At 47.8% G+C, this 12,168-nt stretch overlaps 1 protein-coding gene and 1 long non-coding RNA gene across 3 annotated transcripts in view; one reads left to right on the top strand and one right to left on the bottom strand.

Annotated features, from left to right (window-relative positions):
• LOC143776855 (uncharacterized) overlaps nt 1–12,070 on the bottom strand; it is a 41,188-nt gene extending 29,118 nt beyond the window's left edge. Inside the window, exon 1 of the long non-coding RNA XR_013215936.1 lies at nt 11,941–12,070. This is a non-coding gene — a long non-coding RNA (uncharacterized LOC143776855). The remainder of the gene's footprint in view (nt 1–11,940) is intronic.
• TDRD9 (tudor domain containing 9) overlaps nt 10,859–12,168 on the top strand; it is a 395,302-nt gene continuing 393,992 nt past the window's right edge. Inside the window, exon 1 of one of the 2 annotated variants that reach the window (XM_077266617.1) lies at nt 10,859–11,212. In XM_077266617.1, the coding sequence (XP_077122732.1) occupies nt 11,061–11,212 (152 nt within the window). In that variant the 5' untranslated portion in view covers nt 10,859–11,060. The remainder of the gene's footprint in view (nt 11,213–12,168) is intronic. The other variant, XM_077266625.1, reaches the window with a different exon arrangement.

The following is a 12,168-nucleotide window of genomic DNA, read 5'->3' as shown; positions in this document are numbered from 1 at the left end:
ATGGGGCCCCAGGCAGAGCACAGGGGCCCCAGGCAGCATATGGGGCCCCAGGCAGAGCACAGCGATATTTTGGACCACTGTGCGGTGTTTCAGACCCCCTGTGTGATGTCTGGGGCCCTGTTCTTAAGTATACTAAAGATTAAAGTAACGTATATTAAAGTATATTATAGATCAAATTTGACACGTTTATGAGCACCATTGAGTGATATACTCAAGAATGACATAATTTTTCAACATTTTATGGTTTCAAACTGTAAACACTCAGAGTTTTTTTTACTTCAACCAGAAAACCTTAACGGTTCATAAAAAACTTGACTGTTCAGGATATGATAAAAGTCATAGTATTCTGAATCTTTAACTTATAAAGATACCTTTACATGGGGTGATTATTGGTTCCAGAGAGGCTTTCGGCCGATAATCGTACACATGGCTGGTGACAGGACAATCTAATATATAAAGCTGAATGTGTGTGTGTGTGTATGTATGTATGTATGTATGTATGTCCGGGATTGGCATCTGAACCGTAGCAGCTACAGCCACAAAATTTTGCACAGTCACACGTCTGGACCCCGAGAGCGTCATAGGCTATGTTGTGAGGTGAAATTTTAACCCCGCGCTTTCCAATTCACCAAACAATTTTGCCCCTATCTACATAATGGGGAAAAAGTGAAAGGAAAAGTGTTGGAGGCGTCGCAGCTACAGGCACAAAATTTTGCACAGTCACACGTCTGGACCCTGAGAGCGTCAAAGCTATATTGTGAGGTGAAATTTTAACCCCGCGCTTTCCAAGTCACCAAACAATTTTGCCCCTATCTACATAATGGGGAAAAAATGAAAGGAAAAGTGTTGGAGGCAAATTAACAGCTGCCAGATGTGAACAAGGGGGACTTAAAGAATGACAGCGATGGCACCAAAGAGTATATACTGTACAGTTGCTAAGGTGGGGCCCCAACATGGGATAATCACACCACCACGGGGATATGAACACACACACAAAATGCGCCACACACTACCACGTGCTCGAACACATATACCACCCTCAGTGCACATTTCACCACACATACACCAACCTCGCCACATAAAAGTAGAAACACAAAAGTCGCCGCTCAAAACTCGCCACGCGCAAAACTCTCCACATGCAAAACTCGCCACACGTGCAAAACTCGCCACACGCAAAACTTGCACACGCAGAAAAATTGCCACACGCAGAAAAATTGCCACATGCACAAAAGTTGCAACACATGCAAAAGTTGCCTCACACAAAACTTGCACATACTCAAAAGGCACCATGACCACACATAAAACTCGCCACGCGCAAAACTCGCCATGCGCAAAACTTGCTGCACACAACTTGCTACACTAACCTGTCACATGCAACTCGACACACAAAAAGTTGCTACACGCATGTCGCCACACAAAACTCATCTCACAAAAGTCCCTACATGCATGTCGCCACACGCAACTCAACACACACAACTTGACACACGAAACTCGCCCTAAAACACACACAAGTCTGGTATCCTTCAAAAATAAAAATCTGATTAATAAGCAGACAAACTACAAGAGCAACAAATGTACCATATAGGAATCCGGCAGCTGTCAGTCACATGACCAGTCTATTATGTGTATGTGTGAGCTAATATATACTGCCAGGGGGTGGGCTTACTGTTGGCTGGGGATTTATCAGGCTGCCATTTTAGCTTACAAATACTGAGGTAAAAATACTGACCAAATAACGTGTGAACGAGGGCTAATACAGGAGGAGATGACATACAGCTATATACTATATACAGGAGATGACACACAGGTATATACTATTTACAGGGGAGATGACACACAGGTATATACTATATACAGGAGGAGATGACACACAGATATATACTATATACAGGAGAGATGACACACAGGTATATACTATATAGAGGAGGAGATGACATACAGGTACATACTACATACAGGAGGAGATGACATACAGGTATATACTATATACAGGAGGAGATGACACACAGGTATATACTATATACAGGAGCAGATTACCTACAGGTATATAGTATATACAGGAGGAGATGACACAGGTATATGCTATGTATAGGAGGAGATGACATACAGGTATATACTATATACAGGAGATGACACACAGATATATACTATATATAGGTGAGATGACACACAGGTATATACTATATACAGGAGATTACATACAGGTATATCTAATATATAAAGCTGAATGTGTGTATGTATGTATGTGTGTATGTCCGGGATTGGCATCTGTACCGTCGCAGCTACAGCCACAAAATTTTGCACAGTCACACGTCTGGACCCCGAGAGCGTCATAGGCTATGTTGTGAGGTGAAATTTTAACCCCGCGCGTTCCAATTCACCAAACAATTTTGCTCCTATCTACATAATGGGGAAAAAGTGAAGGGAAAAGTGTTGGAGGAAAATTGACAGCTGCCAGATGTGAACAATGAGGACTTAAAGAATGAGAGCGATGGCGACAAAGAGTATATACCGTACAGTTGCTAAGGTGGGGCCCCGACATGGGATACTCACCACACACGGGGATATGAACACAAACACAAAATGCGCCACACACTACCACGTGCTTGAACACATATACCACCCTCAGCACACATTTCACCACACACACACACCAACCTCGCCACATAAAAGTCGAAACACAAAAGTCACCACTCAAAACTCGCTACATTCAAAACTCGCTACATGCAAAACTCGCCATATGCAAAACTAGGCTCACGCAAAACTCGCCACACGTGCAAAACTCACCTCATGGAAAACTCACCTCATGCAAAACTTGCACACACAGAAAAATTGCCACATGTACAAAAGTTGCACCACATGCAAAAGTTGCCTCACACAAAACTTGCACATACTCAAAATGCACCACACATAAAACTCGCCATGCGCAAAACTCGCCATGCACAAATCTTGCTGCACACAACTTGCTACACTAACCTGTCACATGCAACTCAACACACAAAATGTTGCTACACGCATGTCGCCACACAAAACTCATCTCACAAAAGTCGCTACATGCATGTCGCCACACGCAACTCAACACACACAACTTGACACATGAAACTCGCCCTAAAACACACACAAGTCTGGTATTATCCTTCAAAAATAAAAATCTGATTAATAAGCAAACTACAAGAGCAACAAATGTACCATATAGGAAATACGGCAGCTGTCAGTCACATGACCTGTCTATTATGTGTATGTGTGAGCTAATATATACTGCCAGGGGGGAGGGCTTCCTGTTGGCTGGGGATTTATCAGGCTGCCAATAGCAACCAATCACAGCTCAGCTTCTATTTTGCTACAGTTAATTAACCTGAGCTCTGATTGGTTAATGTAGGCAACAAAGACATTCTCAGTATAACAAAGCTAATATATGTTGTGAAATGCTTCTATTTGCTTAGTTTTTGCCTTTTAATAATTACATTTCTATCTATTTGTTTTGTGGTTTTTGTGTGCAGAATAAATTTTTGTTAACACATTCTATTTTGCTAACAGCAGTCATTAACCCGGGCGAAGCCGGGTAGTACAGCTAGTACAATATAAACGTTCAAAGGTAAACACTGATAACATTAAAATCTAATATATAATTGCCTAGAATACTACTTCCGGCAATTTGTGCCAACTTCCGTGGCTTTGTCCGGAGATAATGTCCGGAGATAAGTGACGTCACCAGCGTCCTACACCCGCTCAGGGTGGACAAAGATATATGCCTTCGTGGTGCGCGGCACTTTTCTGATTGGTTGCCGCCTGCCGCGAGCGACCAATCAGAAATGTTCTTTCTTACTATTATTTATTAATTGTATTATTCTTACATTTGAATAAATAAAGTATATATGGATTCTAGACTCCCGATTCTTTAGAATCGGGCTGCCATCTAGTATATACATATATATATAGTGTACTGTGATTATCTTTGTGTCCCACAGATACATATGAGCACTGTGCATAGGTACATATACATACACTAGATGATGGCCCGATTCTAACGCATCGGGTATTCTAGAATATGCATGTAGTGCGACGTAGTAAATAACACAGGCCACGTAGTATATTGCCCAGCCACGTAGTATATTGCCCAGTGATGTAGTATATTGCCCAGTCACGTAGTATATTGCCCAGCGACGTAGTATATTGCCCAGCGACGTAGTATATTGCCCAGTGACGTAGTATATTGCCCAGTGACGTAGTATATTGCCCAGTCACGTAGTATATTGCCCAGTCACGTAGTATATTGCCCAGTCACGTAGTATATTGCCCAGTCACGTAGTATATTGCCCAGTGACGTAGTATATTGCCCAGCCACATAGTATATTGCCCAGCCACATAGTATATTGCCCAGCCACATAGTATATTGCCCAGCCACGTAGTATACAGCACAGAGCCACGTAGTATATTGCCCAGCGACGTAGTATATTGCCCAGCGACGTAGTATATTGCCCAGCGACGTAGTATATTGCCCAGCCACGTAGTATACAGCACAGAGCCACGTAGTATATTGCCCAGCGACGTAGTATATTGCCCAGCGACGTAGTATATTGGCCACTCGTCAGCATTCACACTGCAGCTCCTGCATCTGAATGGGCCAGTGCCGCAGTTTTCCAATAAAGCCCCCTCGGTACAGGAGGTGGAGGTAGCTACAGGGGGATTGATGTGATCTCTCATGTGAACATTGATCAAACAGTTCAGTTGTCAGAACTGCTCAGGAGGCAGCAGAGGTGACAGATGTACTGACTGCTCGGAGGCTGCTCCCAGCAGCAGTCAGAGGCAGTGAGGAGGAGGCAGGAGACAGGACTGGCTGAGATCAGCCATACTTACCAGGCCTGTTCCTCCCTGGCCCGCACGAACCAGGAAGAGAAGCTGGGGGCGTGTCCAAGGATTCTGGGGGGGCGTGTCCAGTGATCCCGGGCTCCTTCATCACATCAAAGAGCCAGCGGCAGCATCAACTCAGAGGAGAGGAAGAGGCCCCTCTCTGACAGCAGAAGACTCGGTACGGCCCCTTCCTCTCCTCTTAGTGTAGATGCAGCCGCTGGGTCTATGAGAGAGTAAGATATTTGAGCAGCTGATCGGGCCCCCTGTCCTCCTGGGCCCCTGCGCAGCTGCACAGGCTGAACATGCGGTGTGTCCGCCCATGCCCCTTGTCCCAGCCTCAGGCCTAAGTGTAAAAAGATCATTATACAAATCTCTGTACGGTCCCCTCCAGGGCCGGACTGGCCATTGGGCAATTCTGTCAAATGCCAGAAGGGCCTCTCTGGTCATGGGCTGCCTTGTCTGCTACATTGTTAACAGATTTGATGTTCTCAGGACACCCATACTGTTAAGAGTTGTGATGGAGCACAAAGTTGCTGACTCCATCACTTACCCCAGCAGCCACGGGTATCATTAGAAATATTGGTCTTGTAGAAAATCTTCCTTTAATCCATCCAGGGTAATATTAGTAATACATCCCATCTGGTTCTTGGGGACGGGGACCACATGGGCCTGTGTGATTTCAAATGCCAGGACTGAATTTCATCCCCAGTCCGTACCTGGTCCCCTCATATATTTTGTGTGGGGTTGATGTGCTCCGCTGCTTCACAAAGGTAGACACAGGAACAGTCCTAGTAGAAATTCACCTGCTGGTTTATTTTAGACAGCATAAACCTTTGCAGGGTTCATAAAAACAAACAAAAGCCTTTCTGGCAAAAAGGTAAAGTCTTTCAGAGTCCTTGTCCTGCAGGCTGCACTGCAGGTAAGGCCTGTTTCACACGTCAGTGGCTCCGGTACGTGTGGTGACAGTTTTCTCACGTACCGGAGACACTGGCTCATGTAGACACATTCAAATCAATGTGTCTCTGCACATGTCAGCTGTTGTGAAATTGGATTCTGGGCTCCCCCGGTGGCCACTTGTGGAATTGAACTTGTGTGCATCATCCCCTCTGTTCACCTGCTCCTATCAGGATGTGGGAGTCGCTATATAACCTTGCTCCTCTGTCAGTTTCTTGCCGGTCAACAATGTAATCAGAAGCCTTCTGTGCTTGTTCCTGCTACTAGACAACTCCCAGCTAAGTTGGACTTTTGTCCTTGTGTGTTTTTGCATTTTGTTCCTGTTCACAGCTGCTGTTTCGTTACTGTGTCTGGAAAGCTCTTGTGATCAGAAATTGCCACTCTGGTGTTATGAGTTAATGCTAGAGTCTTAAAGGAATTTCTGGATGGTGTTTTGATAGGGTTTTCTGCTGACCATGAAAGTGTCCTTTCTGTCTTCCTGCTATCTAGAAAGCGGACCTCGATTTTGCTAAACCTATTTTCATACTACGTTTGTCATTTCATCTAAAATCACCGCCAATATATGTGGGGGCCTCTGTCTGCCTTTTGGGAAAATTTCTCTAGAGGTGAGCCAGGACTGTCTTTTCCTCTGCTAGGATTAGGTAGTTCTCCGGCTGGCGCTGGGCATCTAGGGTTAAAAAACGTAGGCATGCTACCCGGCCACTTCTAGTTGTGCGGCAGGTTTAGTTCATGGTCAGTATAGTTTCCATCTTCCAAGAGCTAGTTCTCATATATGCTGGGCTATGTTCTCTCGCCATTGAGAATCATGACAGTCAGCGTGTTTTCACGGACCGTGTGTCTGTTTGAAAAACACGGAGACATGTCAGTGTTTGTGGGAGCGCACGGATCACACGGACCCATTAAAGTCAATGGGTCCATGAAAAACACGTACCGCACACGGATGCTGTCCGTGTGCAGTCCGTGTGCCGTGCAGGAGACAGCGCTACAGTAAGCGCTGTCCCCCCAGCTTGTGGTGCTGAAGCCGCCATTAATTTCTTCTCTCCAGCAGCGTTCGCTGGAGAGAAGGAATGAAAAATCATTGTTTTTTTTATATTTTTTGTGGTTAAAATCAAGTTCCCGGCAACCTCCCCCCTCCCACCCCCTGTGCGCCCGCCCGCTGGAAATAAAATACCCAGCTCCCTCGATGCTCCCTCGATGCTTCCTCTCAGCGTCGCAGCTTGTCCTGTATGAGCGGTCACGTGGTGCCGCTCATTACAGTGATGAATATGCGGCTCCCACCCCCATTACATTTCTAGAGACTGAGGAGGTGAGCCAGTACTATACCTGGCCGATGCCAGCTATGCCATTCCAGTGTGCCAAATGTAGGGTGCCGTTGAGCTGCCAAGGCAGCTAGGGGCCTTCTGAATCCCTCTGTGACTGCCATGTCGGTACTTCTCTGGCTGGGCTTCATAGCACACACTGATATTTACTATAGAACAAGCAATCAGACAAATGCCAGTCCAAGTCCCAAAGGGGGCTAAAACAAAAAGTAACAAAAAAATAACATGTATGGAGACACAGAGGGGGCAGTATTCATGTATGGAGGCACAGAGGGGGCAGTATTCATGTATAGAGGCACCGAGGGGGCAGTATTCATGTACGGAAGCACAAAGGAGGCATTATTAATGTATGGAGGCACAGAGGGGGCAGTATTCATGTATGGAGGCACCGAGGGGGCAGTATGCATGCATGGAGGCACCAAGGGGGCAGTATTCATGTATGGAAGCACCGAGGGGGCAGCATTCGTGTATGGAGGCACCGAGGGGGCAGTATTCATGTATGGAGGGCCAGAGGGGGCAGTATTCATGTATGGAGGCATCGAGGGGGCAGTATTCATGTATGGAGGCATCGAGGGGGCAGTATTCATGTATGGAGGCACCGAGGGGGCAGTATTCATGTATGGAGGCACCGAGGGAGCAGTATTCATGTATGGAGGGACAGAGGGGGCAGTATTCATGTATGGAGGCATCGAGGGGGCAGTATTCATGTATGGAGGCACCGAGGGGGCAGTATTCATGTATGGAGATACAGAAGGGGCAGTATTCATGTATGGAGATACAGAAAGGGCAATATTCATGTATGAAGGCACAGGAGGCAGTATTCATACTTGGAAACACAGAGGGGGCAGTATTCATGTATGGAGGCACAGAGGGGGCAATATTCATGTATGGAGGCACTGAGGGGGCAGTATTCATGTATGGAGGCACAGAGGGGGCAGTATTCATGTATGAAGGCACAGAGGGGGCAGTATTCATGTATGGAGGCACAGAGGGGTCGGTATTCATATTTGGAGACACAGAGGGGGCAGTATTCATGTATGAGGCACAGAGGGGGCAATATTCATGTATGGAGGCATAGAGGGCTCAGTATTCATGTATGGAGATACAGAAGGGGCAATATTCATGTATGGAGGCACAGGAGGCAGTATTCATACTTGGAAACACAGAGGGGGCAGTATTCATGTATGGAGGCACAGAGGGGGCAATATTCATGTATGGAGGCACAGAGGGCACAGTATTCATGTATGGAGGCACAGGGGGGGCAATATTCATGTATGGAGGCACAGAGGGCTCAGTATTCATGTATGGAGGCACAGAAGGGGCAGCATTCATTTACGGAGGCACAGAGGAGGCAGTATTCATGTATGGAGACAAGGAAGGGGCAATATTCATGTATGGAGACAAGGAAGGGGCAATATTCATGTATGGAGACACAGATGGGTCAATATTCGTGTTTGGAGGCAGGGGGGGCAGTATTCATGTATGGAGACACAGAAGGGGCAATATTCATGTATGGAGGCACAGATGGGTCAATATTCGTGTTTGGAGGCAGGGGGGGCAGTGTTCATGTATGGAGACACAGAAGGGGCAATATTCATGTATGGAGGCACAGAGGGCGCTGTATTCATGTATGGCGTCACAGATGGGGCAATATTAATGTATGGAGGCAAAGGGGGGCAGTATTCATGTATGGAGGCACAGGGGCAGTATTCATGTATGGAGGCACAGGGGGGCAGTATTCATGTATGGAGGCACGGGGGCAGTATTCATGTATGGAGGCACGGGGGCAGTATTCATGTATGGAGGCACAGGGGGGCAGTATTCATGTATGGAGGCACGGGGGCAGTATTCATGTATGGAGGCACGGGGGCAGTATTCATGTATGGAGGCACAGGGGGGCAGTATTCATGTATGGAGGCACAGGGGGCAGTATTCATGTATGGAGGCACGGCGGCAGTATTCATGTATGAGGCACAGAGGGGGCAATATTCATGTATGGAGGCACGGCGGCAGTATTCATGTATGAGGCACAGAAGGGGCAGTATTCATGTATGGAGATACAGAAGGGGCAATATTCATGTATGGAGGCACAGAGGGCACAGTATTCATGTATGGAGGCACGGGGGGGCAATATTCATGTATGGAGGCACAGAGGGCTCAGTATTCATGTATGGAGGCACAGAAGGGGCAGCATTCATTTACGGAGGCACAGAGGAGGCAGTATTCATGTATGGAGACAAGGAAGGGGCAATATTCATGTATGGAGACAAGGAAGGGGCAATATTCATGTATGGAGACACAGATGGGTCAATATTCGTGTTTGGAGGCGGGGGGGCAGTATTCATGTATGGAGACACAGAAGGGGCAATATTCATGTATGGAGGCACAGATGGGTCAATATTCGTGTTTGGAGGCAGGGGGGGCAGTGTTCATGTATGGAGACACAGAAGGGGCAATATTCATGTATGGAGGCACAGAGGGCGCTGTATTCATGTATGGCGTCACAGATGGGGCAATATTAATGTATGGAGGCAAAGGGGGGCAGTATTCATGTATGGAGGCACAGGGGCAGTATTCATGTATGGAGGCACGGGGGCAGTATTCATGTATGGAGGCACAGGGGGGCAGTATTCATGTATGGAGGCACAGGGGCAGTATTCATGTATGGAGGCACGGGGGCAGTATTCATGTATGGAGGCACAGGGGGGCAGTATTCATGTATGGAGGCACGGGGGCAGTATTCATGTATGGAGGCACAGGGGGGCAGTATTCATGTATGGAGGCACAGGGGGGCAGTATTCATTTATGGAGGCACAGGGGGGCAGTATTCATGTATGGAGGCACGGGGGCAGTATTCATGTATGGAGGCACCGAGGGGGCAGTATTTATGTATAGAGGCACCGAGGGGGCAGTATTCATGTATGGAGGCACAGGGGGCAGTATTCATGTACGGAGGCACCGAGGGGGCAGTATTCATGTATGGAGGGACAGAGGGGGCAGTATTCATGTATGGAGGCACAGGGGGCAGTATTCATGTACGGAGGCACAGAGGGGGCAGTATTCATGTATGGAGGCACCGAGGGGGCAGTATTCATGTATGGAGGCACCGAGGGGGCAGTATTCATGTATGGAGGCACCGAGGGGGCAGTATTCATGTATGGAGGCACCGAGGGGGCAGTATTCATGTATGGAGGGACAGAGGGGGCAGTATTCATGTATGGAGGCACAGGGGGCAGTATTCATGTACGGAGGCACAGAGGGGGCAGTATTCATGTATGGAGGCACAGGGGGCAGTATTCATGTACGGAGGCACAGAGGGGGCAGTATTCATGTATGGAGGGACAGAGGGGGCAGTATTCATGTATGGAGGCACAGGGGGCAGTATTCATGTATGGAGGGACAGAGGGGGCAGTATTCATGTATGGAGGGACAGAGGGGGCAGTATTCATGTACGGAGGCACAGGGGGCAGTATTCATGTACGGAGGCACAGGGGGCAGTATTCATGTACGGAGGCACAGAGGGAGCAGTATTCATGTATGGAGGCACTAACTTTGGATGAGAATAATTTGTGTAGACCAAAGATGCAATTATGGTGAGATTTTGCCTCACTGCTAACTGTATAGAGTGATGGGAACAGCCATTGTTTGCAGATAGGTAAATGTCTCTCTGTAGAATGGACATTAAAAAAATATTGCAATCGTTATTATATGACATTTTAATGCATGAAGCCGCCATGGCAGCAGGTCCACTGGAACCAGCCTGTCTGATACGAGGAGCAGGCTCTGGGCTCAGCGTACAGCGAAGGCCCCGTCTCCATGGTAACGATCGACTTTCCCGCCACCGCCGCAGCCTAGGGCAGGTCACATGACGGCTCTCCGCCTGTAGTCCGCAGGACGCCGAGCTCCGAGCAGGAGGGCAGAGCAGACGCCGCCATCATGCTGAGGAAATTGACAGAGGATCAGATCAATGACTGGTTCACAATAGGCAAAGAAGTGTCAGATGTGAAGCTGCTGGGGGCCTGGTCTGAGCCAAGACGTGAGGAGAACACTGGAGATGCCCGAGAAGAGGGCACCAAGAGGCCCAAGGGGTAAGTGAGGTGCATTACTGGTACCAGCATGGCTTCTTCACAGACTGTCTCAATGGAGTGCTGAGAGTTGTGGTTTCATATAATGGATTGGTAATACTGGGAGTGGAGGAGGGGGAGACTGGTAATACTGGGATTGGAGGAGGGGGAAACTGGTAATACTGGGAGCGGAGGAGGGGGAGACTGGTAATACTGGGAGCGGAGGAGGGGGAAACTGGTAATACTGGCGGGAGCGGAGGAGGGGGAGACTGGTAATACTGGCGGGAGCGGAGGAGGGGGAGACTGGTAATACTGGCGGGAGCGGAGGAGGGGGAGACTGGTAATACTGGCGGGAGCGGAGGAGGGGGAGACTGGTAATACTGGCGGGAGCGGAGGAGGGGGAGACTGGTAATACTGGCGGGAGCGGAGGAGGATAGTGTATTCAAAGGGGACTCGTGGTAAAAAAAAAAAAAATCTGCGCTGCCGCAAGGATACCTTTTAGGAGAATGTTCAAGATTCACAGTGGTTTTATTCAACGCGTTTCAGGGATCTCATGCCCCCTTCATCAGGATAAACCACACCTGTCTCCCCACTCTTTTTGCAATACTTAGCTGAGAAACACCCCCAAAACATAATGTTTCCACCTCCATGCTTGACAGTGGGGACAGTGTTCTCTGGGTCATAGGCAGCATTTCTCTTCTTACAAACATGGCGAGTTGAGTTAATGCCAAAGACCTCAATTTTTGTCTCACCTGACCACAGCACTTTCTCCCAATCACTCAGGGAATCATCCAGGTGTTCATTAGCAAACTTCAGACTGGCCTGCACATGTGCCTTCTTGAGCAGGGGACCTTGCGGGCACTGCAGGATTTTAAACCTTTACAGCGTAATGTGTTACCAATAATTTTCTTGGTGACTGTGGTCTCAGCTGCCTTGAGTTCATTAACAGTTACACCCCCCCACCCCCGTGTAGTTTTAGG

Source organism: Ranitomeya variabilis, chromosome 1 (genome assembly GCF_051348905.1).
Source record: "Ranitomeya variabilis isolate aRanVar5 chromosome 1, aRanVar5.hap1, whole genome shotgun sequence".
Lineage (NCBI taxonomy): Eukaryota > Metazoa > Chordata > Amphibia > Anura > Dendrobatidae > Ranitomeya > Ranitomeya variabilis.
This window is presented reverse-complemented; position numbering and strand designations above follow the sequence as displayed.